The 22,759-nt window shown below is 41.7% G+C and overlaps 1 protein-coding gene across 1 annotated transcript; it reads left to right on the top strand.

Annotated features, from left to right (window-relative positions):
• Positions 1-200: 200 nt before the first annotated feature.
• Positions 201-21,901, top strand: LOC105030999 (OX-2 membrane glycoprotein). The gene is made up of 10 exons (XM_020044286.3): positions 201-399; positions 9,194-9,371; positions 12,113-12,232; positions 20,006-20,344; positions 20,469-20,771; positions 20,853-20,903; positions 21,005-21,098; positions 21,204-21,263; positions 21,349-21,423; positions 21,529-21,901. Exons 3-9 carry the CDS (start codon positions 12,166-12,168, stop codon positions 21,410-21,412), a joined length of 978 nt encoding a protein of 325 aa, XP_019899845.3. The 5' UTR covers positions 201-399; positions 9,194-9,371; positions 12,113-12,165; the 3' UTR covers positions 21,413-21,423; positions 21,529-21,901.
• The last annotated feature ends 858 nt before the right edge of the window (positions 21,902-22,759 follow it).

The raw sequence follows: 22,759 nt of genomic DNA, 5'->3' as shown, positions 1-22,759 counted from the left end.
TGTAAAAGAATATGAATATGTTGTACATTTTAGTACCATACATCTGAAAATGCTGCTAAAATTATTCATTATTCACTTTAATCCAGATCATCAGCGAGTTTATAATAGTACCAGCAGGGGTCACCTTTATCTCATGTTTAGTGTCAGGTGACTGTAGTATAGTTCTGTCCATGTTTTACATGCAACAGCGCTCCATTGATATTCTGAACCGCTCCACAGTTGACTTGACAGCCTCTTTTCTATCTGACGCCTCTTGTAACGGCAGGACAGAACACATCCCACCCAGTCAGTTGGAAGACTTCTGAAACGTTGATATACTAATCAGTGTACCTCATTAGGTTTGGCACCACGGAGGACGGAATTAAATGATTCTCATAAACTCCATTCACTGCTAAACGGGTAAGTGTGTTTTCAGCTACATACTACAATTAATCATGTTGTGGTTGACCTAGAGTTGTGATGATATATAGTTATTGTTTAGTTCTTAATAATCATGAAAGGCCTTTAGATTCTATGAAAATCAATTCTATGAAATCAATCCAATTAGTGAATTATTGTTATTCTTTTTTTAGGGCTATAATACTACAGAATGCTATCTATTGTTATATGTCAGGGCAGGACATTTATTCAATGAATAGTCAATGTACCATCTGTGTTCAACACCTCCCCTCCAAATAAAAAAAAAACAACTGTCTATTTGTCTTCATCATGATCAAAATCCTGATTAATCCTGATTAAGTCAACAGAATAATTACAGGAAAGGGTGTAGATTGGTTAAATCAATGGAGCAAGTCCAAACAGGCTTTTCTCAACTCTAACACTGAACCCAGGGGTCTGATGCTTATTTCTACTAGTTTATTTGATCAGACATTAAGGAGTCCACGGACCTTGTTATTCACCATAGTATTTATTTTAGGAGACTGTTCTGGTCTATCATTGTAGCAGTGTTTTGATATTTATCATCGTTCTGGCTGTGCCAGTGGTTGCAGCTTGTTCAGAACCGACACAGGAACAGAGGAGTGTCTGGACACAATAACAACATGTACAGGATGTCTGGTTTGGATTAATGACAAAGGAACGAAGGAGAGTCTGGACACAATAACAACATGTACAGGATGTCTGGTTTGCATTAACGAGTCCTAATGTATATAATCTAATGAAGAATGCTTTTCAAGCCAGTTCTTAATGATGAGGTGGGCCGTAATGTAGACAGTAATTAAGAACAGACACGTTGTCTAGCAACCAGTGGAAGTTTTTTTTCTGTTTACTTTGGGGGTCCAAATAAAAAAACGATGAACTTGTATCAGAATACCTCAGAATTCAGACTGACCCTTGTCCCCTAGGATCAACTATTTCAGCATAAAAACAAAGGACTGATGGGAGTGGGTTGTTGGAGACTGTGGTATCCAAGAAATGTTAAGGAATACTTGAATACACAGATGCATGTTTGGTATCAGTAGAAGGATAAGTGGCATGTGTCTTTGAGCATGTTTAGCCCGGTAGTGTTCTCAGTAGTCAGGACCCACGGTGGAACATTGTGATCCAGAAGACTTAGTACAATAGTACAGGACTAAGGGCCGTCCTAAAAGGCAGATACCTTTTTCACCAGGTTACCTGGAGAATTGTAACTAGCAAATTACTCTAAAAGCCTGTCTACTCTCCAGTTTTCCCCAATAACTGTGTGATGTGAGCAGAGATCTTGTTTTGTTAACATCTTTCAGTCCCAGTACCATTGCAAGTGGGGCTTGACTCTCCTTTGGTAGTCTGCAACATCAGAGCTCTGAAAAAACAAGCGATAAGACAGTTGTGGTGACTGATGGGATGGACAGAAGCAGTTAAGAGAAATAGAGCCATGGTGAGATTTTGATTTTATCTAGCCTTTAGGTAAGTTGCCTGGGAACCAATTCTCATTTAGAGCATCAACTTGGGGACTAGTTAGAGAAGAAGGAGAGAAGATAAACCAATAGGAACCTGAGGATGATTAGGTGGCCATGCTGTTATAAGATTATATTAAAGGTTAACACCCCTTCTCTTACAATCAGTGACATGGGACCTATGGTGACCACACAAAGTCTGGACACCCATTTAACATCCAATCCAAATCACAGCACCCCGAGGAACAAATTTAAAGCAACATGTAGTCACCCATCCCAGGAGCGACCAGGCCCAACCTTGCTTTGATTCAGAGGCAAACCAGCAGTGGGATGCACAGAACTTCCATAGACATGTATACACAACTTACTCAGTTTGCCAAGCTTGTCATTCTCACTAATATTCACCTAATCATATGCTCTACAGTTCTAGGTATAGGAGAATCCAAAACAATGCACCTCTTCTGCCTTCCAAACACACATGTCGAAAGAAAAATTGAAGTCTGGCCTGACATCCTGATTTCTCCCACAAGGCAACCTTTATAATAAAAGGAGTACATATATTTTGTGTAAATTAAGCTTACACGGTAAGCCTTCATACCTTATAGAGAAGGGTTGGTGGTTAAGCTGCCTGCTCTGCTGGGTATTGTTGACTGTTGCATTGCCAACGGTGCCTATTGACTAGGTACAGGATGATCAACATTTACTGTAGTGGCCACGGGTTCTTTACGCTTCAATCCATCAATCTCCCTGGAGTGTACATCTTCTTTTTTTTTTAACTAGTCAGTACTCAAATAATTGGCTAATACAGATCATTTATTACATATGCACAACACAGGAAATACAACTCTGCAAATCTAACGCACTTGCAAGTCTTTATGGTACTTAATGTCCTGTAGGCACTAAGGGGCCTAAAGTGTGCCAAGAAAACATCCCCCACACCATTACACCACCACCACCAGCCTGCACAGTGGTAACAAGGCATGATGGATCCATGTTCTCATTCTGTTTACGCCAAATTCTGACTCTACCATCTGAATGTCTCAACAGAAATCGAGACTCATCAGACCAGGCAACATTCTTCCAGTCTTCAACTGTCCAATTTTGGTGAGCTCATGCAAATTGTAGCCTCTTTTTCCTATTTGTAGTGGAGATGAGTGGTACCCGGTGGGGTCTTCTGCTGTTGTAGCCCATCCGCCTCAAGGTTGAGCGTGTTTGTGGCTTCACAATTGCTTTGCTGCATACCTCGGTTGTAACGAGTGGTTATTTCAGTCAAAGTTGCTCTTCTATCAGCTTGAATCTGTCGGCCCATTCTTCTCTGGCCTCTAGCATCAACAAGGCATTTTTGCCCACAGGACTGCCACTTACTGGATGTCTTTCCCTTTTCACACCATTCTTTGTAAACCCTAGAAATGGTTGTGCGTGAAAATCCCAGTAACTGAGCAGATTGTGAAATACTCAGACCGGCCCGTCTGGCACCAACAACCATGCCACGCTCAAAATTGCTTAAATCACCTTTCTTTCCCATTCTGACATTCAGTTTGGAGTTCAGGAGATTGTCTTGACCAGGACCACACCCCTAAATGCATTGAAGCAACTGCCATGTAATTGGTTGATTGGATAATTGCATTAATGAGAAATTGTACAGGTGTTCCTAACAATCCTTTAGGTGAGTGTATATTATTGTGAGGCTGTGAGCAGACTATCAATCAATGCATTTAGGGAAAGTATCGACCATAAATGTGCAAAAACGAAGTTGCTTTTCAGATTTTCTTAACAAGCGACCAAACCTTTTAAAACAATCCCCAAAAAACAATAAGGTATATCTGCAGACCGCAAGTCGGGGAGTTACTTAATATGGGGGTTCCTGACTATTAAGTTACGCCCACTGATGTTCGCCATTGGTCAGTTTGGGGACATCCTGGTTTGACACACAGTTCGATGCTAGGTGTCATGTATGGGTATGACGTCATTACGTTGAGTGTGCTAATGGAAGTTATGGAGTTAATGGAGTTAACCAACGTTACAACTTTATCTCAGAGTGCATATGATTTCATTCAATATCTTTTGTCAAGATATAACACTAGGTTCAAGCGGTTCAAGCACTGACATAGAAAACAAGTGTATTTCCTTTGACTAAAAAAGCACTCTAGTCTGATTATGCTTGTACCAACTATGTAAAATTACATGTTTTTTTCCAATATCATTTAATTGTATTTTGTTTCAGGATTAAAATTGTTTGATAACATACAACTGAAATATAATAATTTGAAGACTGAAGTGCCTCTAAAAATTGTTTTAAATGTTTTCCGGGGGTGCCTGAAACAAGCACATTTTTATTCTAGATTAATGATGTGGTTATGGACTTAAAACATTGTTGGGAGAAATATAAGTGTTACGTGTCTTGGAATTGATTATCTGAGGTCTAATTTAACCCTTATCCTAAAAGGTGATTCAATAGCATAAATTACAAGTAGAACAGGTCCAAAACAGCACCACAGATATTACTAAAAGTAAATTAATGTAGTCCAAAAGCATGAAGTTAATGGCATAACCTAGAAATACAAAATGAAATATGCCAGTTAGACAATTAAACATTTAATCACTCGATCAAATATTCAAAACATTACATTCCAACACTGACAAAACTTAACTGTTTATCTTTATGTACTGTGTATTCAGCTTTGCCCAGATTCTGTAGGCTTTGGTTTCATCCTATCATGTTGTATGGCCGGGTGAACACTTCCAAAACACTGTCCAGTTTACTCTTGCTAAACAAATTGAAGTTTCTTGTCTCTTTGTCTTGTCAAACTAGATTTCAAACTGAAACCTTGTAATTTTTGTTGTGTGGAAACCAGCATTAACTGATGGTTTAAAGACAGGTAATAGGTATCCTCATCAACAATAATTAACAGAGAAGCTCAAAATTATCACTAAGTCCTCTTTTGTCTATTTAATCCATGATTGTTTCAGTGTCTTCAAAATTATTAAACAAAAACAGGAATGGGGAGAGTGCTTCTTGTTCTTCCACTAGAGTTGAGGCCTCTCTGAGCATCTGCACAGCACCCTCTATTTCCTCATCTTTCAGGGGTGAGGACTTGTACCTGGTCTCAGAAGAGGCCCATGTTGGCATATACCCAGGCAACAGCATCCCCCAGGTCAACAACGCATCAACGCAAATATAAAAACAATCACATGGAAGTAGAGGTGTTCAAAGTACAAAGTACTCAACTGGGTTCCACTGTGTTCACCACTTTAGGGAAGTATCTAATTAAGATCTAAGTAACCAGGTAAAAGGAGTAATAAAAAATATATATATAATAAATAAAAAGGAAGAATGTAAATGATCAATTAAGGTCATTGGTTAGTTATGAACTCTGTTTACGTAATTTAGTTCATCCTTAGCAACTTCCCAAAACTGATGAACACAGCCAAATACTTCTACTTTTTACTTTTTAAACCACTGCATAGAAGATGGCCATGACAAATTATTATTTTGTTTACATTTCTAAATAATGACAACATAGTGTATATGAAAATAAATGTATCTTGCCTGCTTGCCTATAGTGACAGATGCCAGAGATGGGGACAAGTCACACATGGTCAAGTCCAAGCAAGTCTCAAGTCTTAACCATCAAGTCTCAAGTCAAGTCTCAAGTCACAGTTCAGATAAATCAAGCAAGTCTAGTCAAGGGTTCACCCTAAGCAAGTCAAGTCGAGTCCTTATAAGTTTCAAGTGAAGTCACAGTACTAAAGAGATGAACACACACACACACACTGTCGCTTGGTGCGAAGCTCGATTTCAAAATCAAATATTTTTCTCCTCCGCGGTACAATCTTTTGGGGGGACGAAGCGGAGGGATCTTGAATCAGCCTGAAGGGGTTGTATTCACTATAACAACCGCCTCGCTATACCTTATCCCGCTTATTACATGGCTACCTACCAAATAAATCTATAATTTGACACAAAATATTGATTTCAAAAGGAATTTATTGATATAAAAACGATTGTATTGCTTCCTCTAAAGAAAATAGTCCGTTCCGTCTCTGGTTGGAATCCTGCTGCGTCCATAGCAACGCGCTGTTTTTCATGGCAACGGTCTGTTTTCAAGAAATAACACGCATTCTGCACTGGAATTCAGCCAATCCATGTAATAAGGGCTAATAATACCAACCTAATAAACTAATTATTGTGACTGAAAAACTGCCTAATATGTAATTAAAAAAAATAACTCTTCGAAATGTTTAGGTGCTAGTAATCACATCGGCGCCTCCATGTTAGCCTTTCATGCAGTAAAGTTAACTGTTATGGTGTAAGCACAATGCTTTTTAGTTTCCACACGCAGTCCACAAACACTTGAAAATGCCCACATTTAATACAGACATTGTAGCCTACGTGTAATAATATAAATGCCCGCTCATTTTAAGATGCCCATCAACATTAAAATTCAGGCTATGCCACTGTTATAGTCAAATTCCCTTACATCTATTTACCAGACGTATTCAGTAATGATAATGGTTACATTTCTAACAAGAAAAAAAAAAATACATAATATGCAACCAATGCCAAATTATGACAAACAAAAGATTAATTCATTACATTAGTAACTTATTCGTTATAGATCTTGGTGAAACTGAATATAAAGAGATTACTTTCTTACCTTTCCTTGTGGTTCTTAAAATAACGAATGAAATTTGACGTTATTGCATATTTTGCATCTGGCAAATCTTTTTTTATTCACACCAAGCGTGCCGCACAAGCCCTGAAAAGTGAAGCCAAAACGTCTCGATCGCCCCCTGGTGAGTGGTCCCAGTATAGGTCATAAATCCCGCCCTCCCCATGTTATTCAATGGGACGCGAGACCAACTAAACAATTAAATTACCCTTCAAATATATTTTTTCCGAAGCTGGTTTCTGTCATTTACTGTAGTTTGTATCACCCTAATGTAAATTCAAGAGTTTGTTTTTAAAATAAGTTTGTTTTTAGTTAGTTATTTAATGCTCTAAAAACGGTGGTGTGACGTCGTGATTCACAGCTGTGATTGACAGCTATCTGAGCCGAGGAGCCACTGAATCTTCGGAGGACTGAGGAGATTGGAACTTTACATTTAATCTCTAAATTTCTATAATTTCACACGGACATAATGGGTTGTTCTGCAGTACATTGTGCTAACCGATCTGGCATTTCCAATCGATCTTTGAATTTTTTTCGGTAAGTTAAATTTATAAGCTATTTAATTAGTAAATAAATGTAATGGGCTAGCTAACGTTAGCTAAAAGACAACAAGCCTCGTTAATAGCCATGTTAATAGCTAGCAGGTGATCGTTAGCTAGAAGTTACCAATTATTTTTGTATTATGCCTATTCTAAATTAAGGTTAAACATGATGTAAGTTAGGCTATAACATATCGTCTAGGTTTAACAAGCAAAGGTTGTACTGTACTTGGACTTGCGATTGATTACGGTATGCGCATTCTGCGAGGGAGAGTGAGGGCGGGGCACAGGGGTGGGGCCGTTGATTTCGCGGCTTTACGGCTTTACTTCCTTCTCGCTACTGCGCATAACTACTGCGCAGAACTGGTCCCAAGATCGCTATCTGCGCAGACGCAAGTCCAAGATGTCAGCGCCGTATCAGGACACTGGTGGCTTCATTTTTCACCAATGGAAAAGAGCGAAAGGGCGTCGTCCATTATATATACAGTCTATGATTCACACGGTCCAGTTCAAAGTCCTTGTATCCAAACGATACTATTTGTGGAGCTCGACTAACGTTACTGTCTGCCATGTTTGGCGCGGTTTGAATTGTGCAGCGTACATACGCTGATTAGTGGTGCTGATGTCACAACATATAAAATAATTGCTGTTTGTTTATTATAAGTTCAAGTCATTGTCGAGTCTTCCACTTCAAGTCAAGTCTCAAGTAACTTGTTCTCAAGTCAAAGTCAAGTCAAGTCATTTTCATACTTTAATCAAGCAAGTCACAAGTCCTGAAAATTGTGACTGGAGTCAGACTCGAGTCAAGTCTCGAGTCCCCCACCTCTGACAGATGCATCATGCATCTTTAGCTACTTATAATGTACCCTAATTGAACAGAGCTGGCTAAAAAGTAGCCTATCTCGTCGTGTAGCTAGCTATCTTTAAACGTAGCTATAGGGTTGTCGTGTTTCCTGTGTTCTGTCACTGGCAAGCTATTTGAATCTCAGATTAAAAGAATTTAGCAGATAAGCGTTCTTAGTGAACATGTTAACTATCCCTAAATAAATAGCTAGAGGTTGTCATATGGAAGTACTTGCCAAAATCTTGGTCATTGACCCTGTAATTCTTCCTTCATGAACACATGCACTGAATCAAAAACACCACACCAATGGAAACCGTCAATGGGCATAACTTAATATTAAGGAACCCGCATATTATGTTATGCCCCCGACTTGCAGGTTGCAGATATACCCTCCTCTAATATGGGGGGTCCTGAATATTAATTTACACCCAATGAATATTAAGTTACACCCACTGATGTTCGCCATTGGTCAGTTTGGGGACATCCTGGTTTGACATACGTTTAGACGCTGGGGGGTTATTTCAGAAAGCAGGTTTAGTGAAAACCTAGAGTTAGTTGACTCAGAGTTGATGGAAACCCTAGGTTTATTGTTTCAAAGAGCCAGTTCAGATACTACGGCAACATACTCCGTGAAGCTAACCTGCTTGCTAGCAGGTTTTTATCCAACTAACCCTGACTTTGTCCTATTCTTTCACTGAAACCTGCCATCTGAATTAATCAGACAGGACGTGTCCTTTTCTCGAAGAGCCAGTAGAAGCACAAATACTCAGCAGAAATCTCAGTCGGGAGAGAGTGATCAGACCCCACTTGGATGTTTTATCATTCCTTAATGATTATCTGTTTGAGAATTACAGTTTTTCTGCACAATCAATCATTTATCTGAAAAATATTCTCAGCCCTCAAATCGTTCCTATGATGCATGGTGGAAATGCTCTCAGTTCGGAACAAATTCTTTGTGTTGCAGTTTTCTGTGTGACATTGGTGATGCTGATTATAAGACAACCGTCTCTGTTGGGCTGTCAGAGATGTGACTCTTGCACTGGAACGTTTTCTGTACACTTTAGTTGTGTTCCTAAGTCAAAGACACAGAAAAAGAATTCCACATAATTGCAGGTATCAGTTTAAGCACTAATCAGTTTATTTAGTATGAAGCTTTTAGACTTGAAGTGAAAACTGAGTGAAAACTGCCAAAAAGCAACTATACTTCCTGAGGAGACTCAAGTTGTTCAGCATGCCTGTAAAAACTCTCATCAACTTCTACAGGTGCACCACTGAGAGCATCTTCTCAGGCTGCATTACTGCCTGATATAGCAGCCGCATGGATCGCAAGTCCCTCCAGAGGGTGGTGAGGTCTGCAGCTGCCATTTAATCTCCATGCAAGGCATCTGCCATACATTATGCCTTAGGAAAGCACGGAACCTCAAAGACTACAGCCACCAAGGTATGATCTATTCACACCGCTACTGCTGTCTGGTTGACACTACCAGAGCATCGGAAAAACACACACTTCCAGACTAGATTTTATTCACTCAAGCCATAAGGCTCCTGAGCCTGCAATAATGATACATGATCATACTGATCACTCATGAACATTCCAAATGCTCTGATGTCTTTCTATGTACATTTAATGTACATTAGAATATTATTTTGTATGTACCATTCATAAGCATATTACACTAATATTATATTTATAATATTCAGTACTTCTACCCATATTGTTCATATATCCCATCCTATTCTCTTTAAAATTGCTGCTAGTTAAAATTTTTATGTATATTATTGCTATATTTCTACGTAGATGTGTGCCATGTCACAAGAATGTCACTGTTCATAATGACGCTGTGTTATTTGGTGCATTTGATAATTAAACTCTGAACTTGATATTACAACCATACACACATACATTATATAAATGTTTAATGAGTGGAAGACTCAAGATGCGACTTTTCATTTTTTTCGCATTGTCTCGGTGAGCAGTTCTCTGCCACGCTAGCTCACATTCTTTTGCTGCTGATACTGCATTGCTTTTTCTTGAATATATTCATATTGTGCATGTTGGCATCATGGCATCATCTTCCGCTTATCCGGAGCCGGGTCGCGGGGGCAGCAGTCTAAGCAGGGATGCCCAGACTTCCCTCTCCCCAGACACTTCCTCCAGCTCTCACCGAGGCGTTCCCAGGCCAGCCGGGAGACATAGTCCCTCCAGTGTCCTAGGTCTTCCCCGGGGTCTCCTCCCAGGAAGGCGTTCCGGAGGCATCCGAAACAGATGCCCAAGCCACCTCAGCTGACCCCTCTCGATGTGGAGGAGCAGCGGCTCTACTCTGAGCTCCTCCCGGGTGACCGAGCTTCTCACCCTATCTCTAAAGGATCGCCCGGCCACCCTGCGGAGAAAGCTCATTTCGGCCGCCTGTATCCGGGATCTTGTCCTTTCGGTCATGACCCAAAGCTCATGACCATAGGTGAGAGTAGGAACGTAGATTGACTGGTAAATCGAGAGCTTCGCCATGCGGCTCAGCTCTTTCTTCACCACGACAGACCGATACATTGACCGCATTACTGCAGAAGATGTCCGTCTGTCAATCTCCCGTTCCATCCTTCCCTCACTCGTGAACAGGACCCCTAGATACTAAAACTCCTCCACTTGAGGCAGGCACTCTCCACCAACCTGAAGTGGGCAAGCCACCCTTTTCCGACTGAGGACCATGGCCTCGGATTTGAAGGTACTGATTTTCATCCCCACCGCTTCACACTCGGCTGCAAACCGTCCAAGTGCATGCTGAAGGTTCTGGCTTGAAGGGGCCAACACGACAACATCATCCGCAAAGAGCAGAGACGAAATCGTGTGGTCCCCAAACCTGACACCCTCCGGCCCCTGGCTGCGCCTAGAAATTCTGTCCATAAAAATTACGAACAGAACCAGTGACAAAGGGCAGCCCTGCCGGAGTCCAACATGCACAGGGAACAAGTCTGACTTACTGCCGGCAATGCGGACCAAGCTCCTGCTTCGGTCGTACAGGGACCTGACAGCCCTTAGCAAAGGACCCAGGACCCCATATTCCCGAAGCACTCTCCACAGGATGCCGCGAGGGACACAGTCGAATGCCTTCTCCAAATCCACAAAACACATGTGGATTGGTTGGGCAAACTCCCATGAACCCTCCATCACCCTGTAGAGAGTATAGAGCTGGTCCAGTGTTCCACGGCCTGGACAAAAACCACACTGTTCCTCCTGAATCCGAGGTTCTACTATCAGCCGTATTCTCCTCTCCAGATCCCTGGCATAGACTTTCCCGGGGAGGCTGAGAAGTGTGATCCCCCTATAGTTGGAACACACCCTCCGGTCCCCCTTCTTAAAAAGAGGGACCACCACCCCGGTCTGCCATCCCAGAGGCCCTGTCCCCAACTGCCACGCGATGTTGCACAGGCGTGTCAGCCAAGACAGCCCCACAACATCCAGAGACTTGAGGTACTCAGGGCGGATCTCATCCACCCCCGGTGCCTTGCCACCGAGGAGTTTCTTAACCACCTCTGTGACTTCAGCCCGGGTGATGGACGAGTCCACCTCTGAGCCCTCATCCTCTGCTTCCTCAATGGAAGACGTGACGGCGGGATTGAGGAGATCCTCGAAGTACTCCTTCCACCGCCCGACGACATCCCCAGTTGAGGTCAACAGCTGCCCACCTCTACTGTAAACAGCGTTGGTAGGGCACTGTTTCCCTCTCCTGAGGCGAAACCATATTGTGCATGTGCATTGATTAATCTTTCTGACTCCACTGGGAAGAAGTATAGGATCCAAGACCTTTTTCTCCTGTTGCCATGATGAATCATGTTATTTGCATTCCATTGATGAGGGCTTTTTATCTCCTTGTGCACTTGCTTTACTCAGGCTTAACTTAACTCATAGTTGACTGAAGTAATTGTTACCACCTGCTCTGAAACCATCAACTCTGAGGGTTAAAATTGAGAGACCACTGCAAATTGACGCTCAAAAAACTTTACTTTTCAGCTTTTTCGGAAAAAAAAGGAAAGGAAAAAGGTGCAGTGGTCTCCTAATTTTGACAAGGCCAACAAGGATCCCAGAACTTACAGAAAGTGGTTTTAGGCCATTTGTAAAAGAGCCTAAATTGTAATACGTTTATAAGTAATTGTAATAAGTTATAAATGTTGGGTTATTTCTTACAGAAACCTGGATGAATAATCCAACGTGAGACTTGGTGCCACTCCTGTAGACTAAGATGTGTGTCTCTGCTCTGACTTGGCTGATGCTGATATGTTTGTGGACGGTGATTGTCAGGATACAAGGTAGTCAGTCCTCAACATAATACATCACCTTACTGTAGAAAATGACATGCTTCCCTTGTATTTAAAAGGCATATTTGACTTACATTGAACAATACTGAAATGTATGACTTGCTTTTGTGCTGCTAATCGGTGAAAAGAGATCACTGAAATTGGATGTGGACATGTAGTATGGGGGAATAAAGGTAAGGATGGTGTAGCAACTTGGAACTCAGATCAGTCTGGTCACTTCGATTTACCTACGATTTACCTATGCGTGTGTGCCTATATCAGTTATCATAAGCGCCCATAAAGTGTAGGTTGTTTAACATGAACGATACAGCTAAAAGAAAGTTACGATGCCCACGACTCAGGGATGACTGGTCAATGACATGTGTTCCTGGGCCTAACCAGACCAGCTTAGAAAATCCAGGACTCAGGGATACCAAGTCTGGTCGCTTAGACTAACTTATGTGTGTGTAATTACCAGTAGCTCTACGAGCTTGCGAATGAAGATGAGCGAGGAATGCCGTAGTAATCTATAGTATCTCACAAAATTGAGTACACCCCTCACATTTATGCAAATATTTGATTATATCTTTTCATGTGACAACACTGAAGAAATGACACTTTGCTACAATGTAAAGTAGTGAGAGTACAGCTTGTATAACAGTTGTTACGCATAAAGTGTTCAGCAACATATGACATGTAAAACCTCAGTGCAAGACAAAAGTGTATGACAACCAAATACAGTTTAGGAATAATTTTGTAATGAAACATGAACCAACTCCAAGTTATCTCTGTGATGGTAATTCCATCGATCAGAACTCTTAAAGGAGGAAGTACAGAGATAAAAATTCTCTTGGATTAATTAACAGTTTATTTGCAAATAAAGAGACGCGTCAAACGCTTACAGAATAATCATCTGAGGTATCTCTGAAGTAGATACATGAACAGTCCGTATTTATTACAGGTAAAAGGGGTGTGGTAAGTTGCTGCACATCTGTCTTATGTCACATATGTTTTACCCAAAGGGTGGGCTGTCCCCCCACCTTATCCTTCCTGCCATAATGTTTACTGTTGTGTTTACCTAAAGAAGCCCAACTGACCCAAGGGCCACATTCCTAAGGAACAAAGGACTGATACCCTTCTTGGTTTAGGCAGATAAAAAGATGATCAGAGTACCTAGTGATGCTGATATTTATACAGACATTTTATGTCACAATCAAAGAAAATAGTTACATACCAGACAATAGAAAAGCAGACATTTCTCAAATGCACTTTAGTTCAAAAATGTCCTTAACAATCCATCCTCTTCATACCAAATCAATCCTTGGTATCAATCCTTAAACAGTTTACTCATTAGGATGTAGACTGCAACAAAACAGTACTCTGTAACATGACCCTGTTGATATCATTACCCTAATGATTAGAGAACGGAACAAATCTGAAATGTCTGGATCCTCATTTACATCCTCCCCCTGACTTCTGTACTGACTATGGGTGTGTCTAGTCTTGGCTTAGGGCCTATCTGACCTAATTCATCTCATCCATACCTGCCTAACCTCCACACTGTGTGACTGATCACATGCCACCACTGAACTGTCAATACTATACAGATGCTTCTGTAGAGTCTCCATACAGGTTAAAATGTCATGCTTTAATTACCCTATCTTGTGTAGATCACTCTGTCTTACAGTATGTTGTCAGGAAGTAAAGATTGAAATACATCCCTAGTTGACAAGAGTGGCTACTCAATACAAGTCTTGTGATTCTCAAGTCAAGTCCAACTATCCTAACTGATGAATCATCAAGATGTATCCTCTCACAGAATGTTCTTATGACTGAACTGTTATATAGCTGGTTTGTTTATTGTCTAGATAAGTGTATTCTAAGACACAGAATTAATACATTTCACTGATATAATCATCATCATCATCATCATCTTCTTCCGCTTATCCGGGGCCGGGTCGCGGGGGCAGCAGTCTAAGCAGGGATGCCCAGACTTCCCTCTCCCCAGACACTTCCTCCAGCTCTTCCGGGGGGACACCGAGGCGTTCCCAGGCCAGCCGGGAGACATAGTCCCTCCAGCGTGTCCTAGGTCTTCGCCGGGGTCTCCTCCCGGTGGGACGGGACCGGAACACCTTCCCAGGAAGGCGTTCCGGAGGCATCCGAAACAGATGCCCAAGCCACCTCAGCTGACCCCTCTCGATGTGGAGGAGCAGCGGCTCTACTCTGAACTCCTCCCGGGTGACCGAGCTTCTCACCCTATCTCTAAGGGATCGCCCAGCCACCCTGCGGAGAAAGCTCATTTCGGCCGCCTGTATCCGGGATCTTGTCCTTTCGGTCATGACCCAAAGCTCATGACCATAGGTGAGAGTAGGAACGTAGATTGACCGGTAAATCGACAGACCGATACATCAACCGCTTTACTGCAGAAGCTGCACCGATCCGTCTGTCAATCTCCCATTCCTTCTTTCCCTCACTCGTGAACAGGACCCCTAGATACTTAAACTCCTCCACTTGAGGCAGGCACTCTCCACCAACCTGAAGTGGGCAAGCCACCCTTTTCCGACTGAGGACCATGGCCTCGGATTTGGAGGTACTGATTTTCATCCCCACCGCTTCACACTCGGCTGCAAACCGTCCAAGTGCATGCTGAAGGTCCTGGTTTGAAGGGGCCAACACGACAACATCCTCCGCAAAGAGCAGAGACGAAATCGTGTGGTCCCCAAACCTGACACCCTCCGGCCCCTGGCTGCGCCTAGAAATTCTGTCCATAAAAATTACGAACAGAACCAGTGACAAAGGGCAGCCCTGCCGGAGTCCAACATGCACAGGGAACAAGTCTGACTTACTGCCGGCAATGCGGACCAAGCTCCTGCTTCGGTCGTACAGGGAACTGACAGCCCTTAGCAAGGGACCTAGGACCCCATATTCCCGAAGCACCCTCCACAGGATGCCACGAGGGACACAGTCGAATGCCTTCTCCAAATCCACAAAACACATGTGGATTGGTTGGGCAAACTCCCATGAACCCTCCATCACCCTGTAGATGGTATAGAGCTGGTCCAGTGTTCCACGGCCTGGACGAAAATCACACTGTTCCTCCTGAATCCAAGGTTCTACTATCGGCCGTATTCTCCTCTCCAGAACCCTGGCATAGACTTTCCCGGGGAGGCTGAGAAGTGTGATCCCCCTATAGTTGGAACACACCCTCCGGTCCCCCTTCTTAAAAAGAGGGACCACCACCCCGGTCTGCCATCCCAGAGGCACTGTCCCCGACTGCCACGCGATGTTGCACAGGCGTGTCAGCCAAGACAGCCCCACAACATCCAGAGACTTGAGGTACTAATTTCACTGATATAATATGAATCACAAATGTAAGATTACATTTGATATGAAAAGTAACAAAAACAGTAACATGTAACATTTACAAAATCTTCTACAGAAACCTATTGGAGAGTTTATTCCTTTTATGGGACACAAAGACCAAACATCGGTGAGGTTAATCCAACAAAAGTCATATTTATTTGATTAGCATATTTATTTGTTGATTTGTCCATCCTCACACCTGGTTGGTCTGAGCGGATGGGGCTACCTTGGCCCCCACCTTTCAGGAAGCAAATGGGCCCATTGGTGTGAGATTAGGATGTCCCACTGAGCTGAGACACCAGACAACACGGCACATTCACAATCCTTCCAAAACACATCTTTCATAACACTACTGATGTGCATGTGGATGTGTACAGACTGTGTTGATGTGTCATATTTGTCTCCATTATGTGAACACAATAGGAAGCCAGGAGGCAGAGCCAAGCTCCAGGGTGTCAGGTTAGGGCCAGTTTTAATACTACAACTGGCGTTTGAGTTTTGAAAGCCCGCCCTCCTCCTTCCATGACTTTTCCTAAATAGGTGTACAGTATATTACATTGTTACAGTATATTACATTGTTACAGTATATTACATTGTTACAGTATATTACATTGTTACAGTATATTACATTGTTCCGTTGTCAGAATTCGTTGTCAGGAATCAGCCTCTCTGGGTGGGATAAAAGTTTGACCTAGTTCTGGGAGTCTATCTTTAACAGAAGCCCCTAGCACACCTTTGTGCCATAGTGACTTGAAGTACTTATGGTATAATTGGTAGACCGTTAGGCTAGTTGGGAGGACCTTGAATCGTGTTGGTATGTAACTATGTTTTGAATTGTAACTATATTACTTGATTGGAATCAATTGTGTTATTTTGGAATATATATTACTACGGCATTCCTCGTTCATCTCCATACACAATTCATAGGGCTACTGGTAATTATACACAAATAAGTAAGTCTCAGCGACCAGACTTGGAGTCCCTGAGTCCTGAAATTCACAAAGCAGTTTGGTTATGCCTAGGAACATATGTACTTTAGAGTCATCACTGAGTCGTTGGGCATAATTTACTTTCTTTTAGACCCCGGAACACACACCATTTTAGTGTATGGTTTGTGTTAAATGAAGTACACCTTATGGGCGCTTATGATAACTGATATAAGCTTATTTACATATGTAAATCGAAGTGACCAGACTGTTCGTCACGGAGTTCTGAGGTGCAACACCATCCTTTGTCTTCTGGACTTGATTGATAAGGGCCATTGAGGATAACGTAGGCCATGAAACATACAATCTTTTAAATGTTTGGTTTGGGTCAAAAGATTAGCTACCTTTGCTAAGAACTTCCAGCATATCATGGTCATTGAGGTTTGCGTATGTTAATAAAACAATATGGAGTCAGATTATTAGATATTAAATTATCACGCAGATCACTGATTCTTTCTGCGCTAATTCTTCCTGCCTGTCCACTCAGTAGCATTCGAAAAGGTTTACCAGATTCACCCTTATCACTCATTCATAATTTAATCTTTTTTCAAGTATATATGTTTAGTCTAAGTATAGCATATACAGTGAAGAAAAAAAATATTTAAACCCCTGCTGATTTTGTACATTTACCCACTGACAAAGAAATGATCAGTCTATCATTTTAATGGTAGGTTTATTTGAACAGTGAGAGACAGAATAACCAAAAAAAAATCCTGAAAAACGCATGTAAAAAATTTTATAAATTGATTTGCATTATAATGAAATAAATGTTCGACCGCTCTGCAAAACATGCCTTAGTACTTGGTGGCAAAACCCTTTTTGGCAATCACAGAGGTCAGACGTTTCTTGTAGTTGGCCACCAGGTTTGCACACATCTCAGGAGGGATTTTGTCCCACTCCTCTTTGCAGATCTTCTGCAAGTCATTAAGGTTTCGAGGCTGATGTTTGGCAACTCGAACCTTCAGCTCCTTCCACAGAAGCTCCAGACCGAGGGAGATTCAAAGTTCTTTTGTGTTGGTCTTGGCCATGGTGGAGAGTTCAGAATCTGATTTATTGATAGCTTCTGTGGACAAGTGTGTTTTATACAGGTAACAAGCTGAGATTAGGAGCACTCCCTTTAAGAGTGTACTCTGAATCTGTTTGTTACTTGTATGAAAGACACCTGGGAGCCAGAAATCTTTCTGATTGAGAAGGGTGACATACTTATTTCACTCAATAAAATGCAAATCAATTTATTACGTGTTTTATTTTGTTTTTCACTGTTCGAATAAACCTACCATTAAAATGATAGACTAAAAATTTCTTTCATCAGTGGGCAAATGTAAAAAATCAGCAGGGGTTAAAAAAAAAATCCCTCACTGTAGCTAAAATGTGAATTTGGTAGGTACTGAAACACATTGTGCTGTAATGTATAGAGAAATGTGTTATTGTTGTGAAATGCATGTATAAACTATATAGATGGTAGAGATGGCAAGGTGCTGATGACACCATGAGCTGGGTAAGCTGGGCTGCCGCCTGCCTACCTCCAGAGGATCTGCTGGTTGAACACACTGAACCCTCATTGAACATACACTCACCTAAAGGATTATTAGGAACACCTGTTCAATTTCTCATTAATTAAATTATCTAATCACATGGCAGTTGCTTCAATAAATTTAGGGGTGTGGTCCTGGTCAAGACAATTTCCTGAACTCCAAACTGAAGGTCAGAATGGGAAAGAAAGGGGATTTAAGCAATTTTGAGTGTAGCATGGTTGTTGGTGCCAGACGGGCCGGTCTGAGTATTTCACAATCTGTTCAGTTACTGGGATTTTCACGCACAACCATTTTTAGGGTTTACAAAGAATGGTGTGAAAAGGGAAAAATGATATGCGGCAGTCCTGTGGGCGAAAATGCCTTGTTGATGCTAGAGGCCAGAGAAGAATGGGCCGACTGATTCAAGCTGATAGAAGAGCATCTTTGACTGAAATAACCACTCGTTACCACCGAGGTATGCAGCAAAGCATTTGTGAAGCCACAAACATGCACAACCTTGAGGCAGATGGGCTACAACAGCAGAAGACCCCACTGGGTACCACTCATCTCCACTACAAATAGGAAAAAGAGGCTACAATTTGCACAAGCTCACCAAAATTGGATAGTTGAAGACTGGAAGAATGTTGCCTGGCCTGATGAATCTCGATTTCTGTTGAGACATTCAAATGGTAGTGTCAGAATTTGGCGTAAACAGAATGAGAACATGGATCCACCATGCCTTGTTATCACTGTGCAGGCTGGTGGTGGTGGTGTAATGGTGTGGGGGATGTTTTCTTGGCACACTTTAGGCCCCTTAGTGCCAATTGGGCATCGTTTAAATACCTGAGCATTGTTTCTGACCATGTCCATCCCTTTATGACCACCATGTACCCATGATGGCTACTTCCAGCAGGATAATGCACCATGTCACAAAGCTCGAATAATTTCAAATTGGTTTTTTGAACATGACGAGTTCACTGTACTGAAATGGCCCCCACAGTCACCAGATCTCAACCCGATAGAGCATATTTGGGATGTGGTGGAACGGGAGCTTCGTGCCCTGGATGTGCATCCCACAAATCTCCATCAACTACAAGATGCTATCCTATCAATATGGGCCAACATTTCTAAAGAATGCTTTCAGCACCTTGTTGAATCAATGCCACATAGAATTAAGGCAGTTCTGAAGGCGAAAGGGGGTCAAACAGTATTAATATGCTGTTCCTAATAATCCTTTAGGTGAGTGTATTGGTCCTCACTCTGCTCAAGCCATGTTCCTCTTGATGGTCCTTCTAACTGCTGAAAACCTTCAGCTCTGTCAGAAAGTCAAGACCTAATCTATCGTATTCGTTTTAGCACTTTGTGATTGTTTTCTGTAATGAAAAGTGCTACAGAAGTTTAATACATTTTTATTATTATTAGATTACTGTGATCAGTGAACATAGTTGGAGGAATGAGAAACAGCCTTGTCTGTTTAGTGAAACTGATGGCCATACATTCTGTAGGTTATTGCTGTACCTATTCAACACATTCTGAAAAGGGCAGTTGACCGATTCTTTTGTTCATCGCTTCCTTCTGTACACTTCAGATCATTCTTAGTACTAGACCCATATGTCAAGCAATCATTGTGTCCTAAAGATTCATACAAATGTGATTTTTCTGTGAGAGATATTAAAGTAAGTAATGTTACTGCAGTGATCCAATTTGTAATATGACAGTAACAAAGCAGATAAACACAAGTATATAAATCCAAAGTAGTTCTCACTCTGTTTGAATTGTGTTGTGATCTCCCATTCAGCCCATGATGACCTGCAACACATTGACTCACATCACTCACTTCTACATCGACACTGGGGGTTCTGGACTGATCCTAGAGTGTCTTTTCATCCTAAAATCACACCTGTGTCACTGTCTTCATGCAGGTCTCTCTCAGCTGGTAGAAACACAGCAGGTAGTCATAGTATCCCTGGGAGGAGATGTTCAGTTCAGCTGCAGACTCATGGAACCCAAAGATGTCCTGCAAGTCACCTGGCAAAAAGAGACACCAGGAGGGACTGAAAATGTGGCCTCCTACAACAAACGTTTTGGTCCAAAAGTAAACCCACCTTTTAATAGGAAAGTGATGTTTCTAAATGAGGGACTGCAGAACTGCTCTATAGTCATCAGAGGAGTATCCAGAAAAGATGAGAGCTGCTATAAGTGTCTGTTTAATACTTACCCAGATGGAGCTATCAGTGGAAGGACCTGCCTTCAAGTTAATGGTAAAATATAATAATTAATTTAAGACTAAGAATTTAAGTTTCCCTTAAACCTGTTTAGGATTTTAAATCTATTTAATCTATTGCTGATATGTGCTCACTGTGAATCATGATTTCTGTTCTACAGAGCTGTATGGACCTACAATCCTAGTGACACAAACCAATTACACTCATCCCCTCTTCTCTGGGTTAACTGTCTCCTGCTCTGCCACGGGACAACCTGCTCCAATAGTGGCCTGGCATGAAACAGCACATTTGGCTTTGGAAAATCTTACTACTGTCACCCATCCCAATGGAACTGTTACTGTCACCATAACTTCCACACTGGCAGTTCCCAGTCTACCTGACAATGACACCATGGTTAGGTGTTTGGCATCGTCTGGCTACATCATCAAGGAGGGTTCTGTAAATATTCCAACCTCCTTAACTGGTGAGAAAGGTTTTTCCTTGATGGATTCATTATATCAACCAGGAACATCTCATGCTGATTTATTGTTTTTGTCTTCTTGAGGTCTTGGTAAATCTCTGCCTCCAGTCACTGATGGTCGGATATGCGGTCGTGGTATGCATTTATTCCAGTGACCCAAATTCATCTCTGTACTGTACATAGACTTTTCTCCTTTTATTTCTGAATTGTACAGTTGTCATCTTCTCTATTACCAGGGACAGTGGTTGGTTCAGTGATGGGTTCAGTGGTTCTCATTGCTTTAATCTGCAGCATAACTTGGTGGCTGCATAAGAGAAATCAAACTAGCAGGTAATATTGTGTTGTCAGGATATGTTTTTGCTTCTATTTATTTTATATTGAAGTTAATCTTATGGTGTTTGGTTTCAGATGACTATTGTTTCTTTCTCTATACAGACATGAAACAAGACTACAAGATGTTGATGAAAGTAGAGATCCTTTCGAACTGCAAGAAACGTGTGTATACTATAAAGAGAACATCAGATTTTTGTGCAGCTCAGCAAAGTTTCATAACAAAATACATACTTATTTTCTCATCCAGGTCCAATGTGGCGGTTGAGAAGGAAAGAGGGAGTAGTGAGGAGGATTCACCAGTCAGGAAATAGAACCAACCCTGGTACATTTAACCCTCATTCTAATTTATATATCTATATTAACTAATTAAGAAGTTAAAACAAATGATTATTGGTCTTGTTCAATCAACTTTCCTTCAAACCAACAGCTCCTATTGTCACGGTATGGTGAGCAGCAGCGCCACCGTTCCGTGCACCCTCAGTTCCTGTCACATATGAACGCATCCCGGACTTGTTTCGTGTCATGTCCTTCATCATTCACACCAGGTTCCTACCAGGTCCCTCCCCACATTTGTGGATCATTGTTCGATGTTGTCGTCAGCTATATGTTTCAGATATAACCCATGAGTGCATTCATTTTGCTGCTTAAGTCAGCCCTTTTCTTTCGTCATTTTGGTTGTGCTCTGTGTTTGTTTAATTAAAAAAGTCAACATCGACTACCTTCTGCCTGTGCCCGGTTCCTTACTCCCGCAAAAAAAAAGAAAAATAGGTTACATTAAAAGTGGAAAACGTTCTGACATGATTTATCTTTGTCTCGTTCTTTTACATCACAAAAACCTGGCATTTTAACAGGGGTGTGTAGACTTTTTATATCCCCTGTAGATGCTATGTCCCAGTGTATTTCTGTCACATATGGTATTTCTTGTATTGTCCAACATTCTTATTGCTCTATTATTTAATATTACTGAAATTATGTACTTTTACACATCAAATGTAGTCATTTGTTAAGTAAATACACAATACGGCCAAAAGCATGTAGACACCCATATGAGCTTGTTGGACATCCCGTTCCAAAACCATGGGCATTAGTATGGAGCTGAACCCCCTCCTTGCACCAATAACGACCGCCACTCATCTGGAAAGGCTTCTCATAAGATTGTGGAGTTTCTCTCTGGGAATTTGGGCCCATTCAGCCAAAAGGGCATTTGTGAGGTCAAGCACTGATGTTGGACAAGCACGAATGTGAGGCTTGCATAGAACTGCTATGCCATGGAAATCCATTTCGTGAAGCTCCAGACACAAAGTTCTTGTGTTGATGTTGCTCCCAGAGGCAATTTGGAACTCTGTGGTGAGTGATGCAACAGATAATAGGTGATTTTTACATGCTTCAGCACTTGGCGCCCTGCTTTGTGTGTTTGTGTGGTTTACCACTTGGTGGCCATGCTGTTGTTGCTCCTAGATGCTTCCACTTCACAATTATAGCACTTGACTGTGGCAGATCTAGTAGGGCAGAAATTTCACAAAGTGACAAAGGTGGCATCCTATGATAGTGTCACATTTAAAGTCACTGAGCTCTTCAGTACGACCCATTGCACAACCAATGTTTCTCTTTGGAGATTTCATTGTTTTGTGCTGGATTTTAAGCACCTGTGAGAAATG

Source organism: Esox lucius, chromosome 22, assembly GCF_011004845.1.
Source record: "Esox lucius isolate fEsoLuc1 chromosome 22, fEsoLuc1.pri, whole genome shotgun sequence".
Classification (NCBI taxonomy): Eukaryota; Metazoa; Chordata; class Actinopteri; order Esociformes; family Esocidae; genus Esox; species Esox lucius.
Note: the sequence above shows the minus strand (reverse complement) of the source record. Positions and strands in the feature narration are given on the sequence as shown.

Bases quoted from the DNA above. Each gene is read 5' to 3' on its own strand.
- LOC105030999 (XM_020044286.3), top strand. From the start codon at position 12,166: ATGTGTGTCTCTGCTCTGACTTGGCTGATGCTGATATGTTTGTGGACG. The intron at 20,772-20,852 runs GTGAGAAAGGTT...TGTCTTCTTGAG, and splicing joins TATTCCAACCTCCTTAACTG to GTCTTGGTAAATCTCTGCCT. The intron at 20,904-21,004 runs GTATGCATTTAT...CTCTATTACCAG, and splicing joins TGGTCGGATATGCGGTCGTG to GGACAGTGGTTGGTTCAGTG.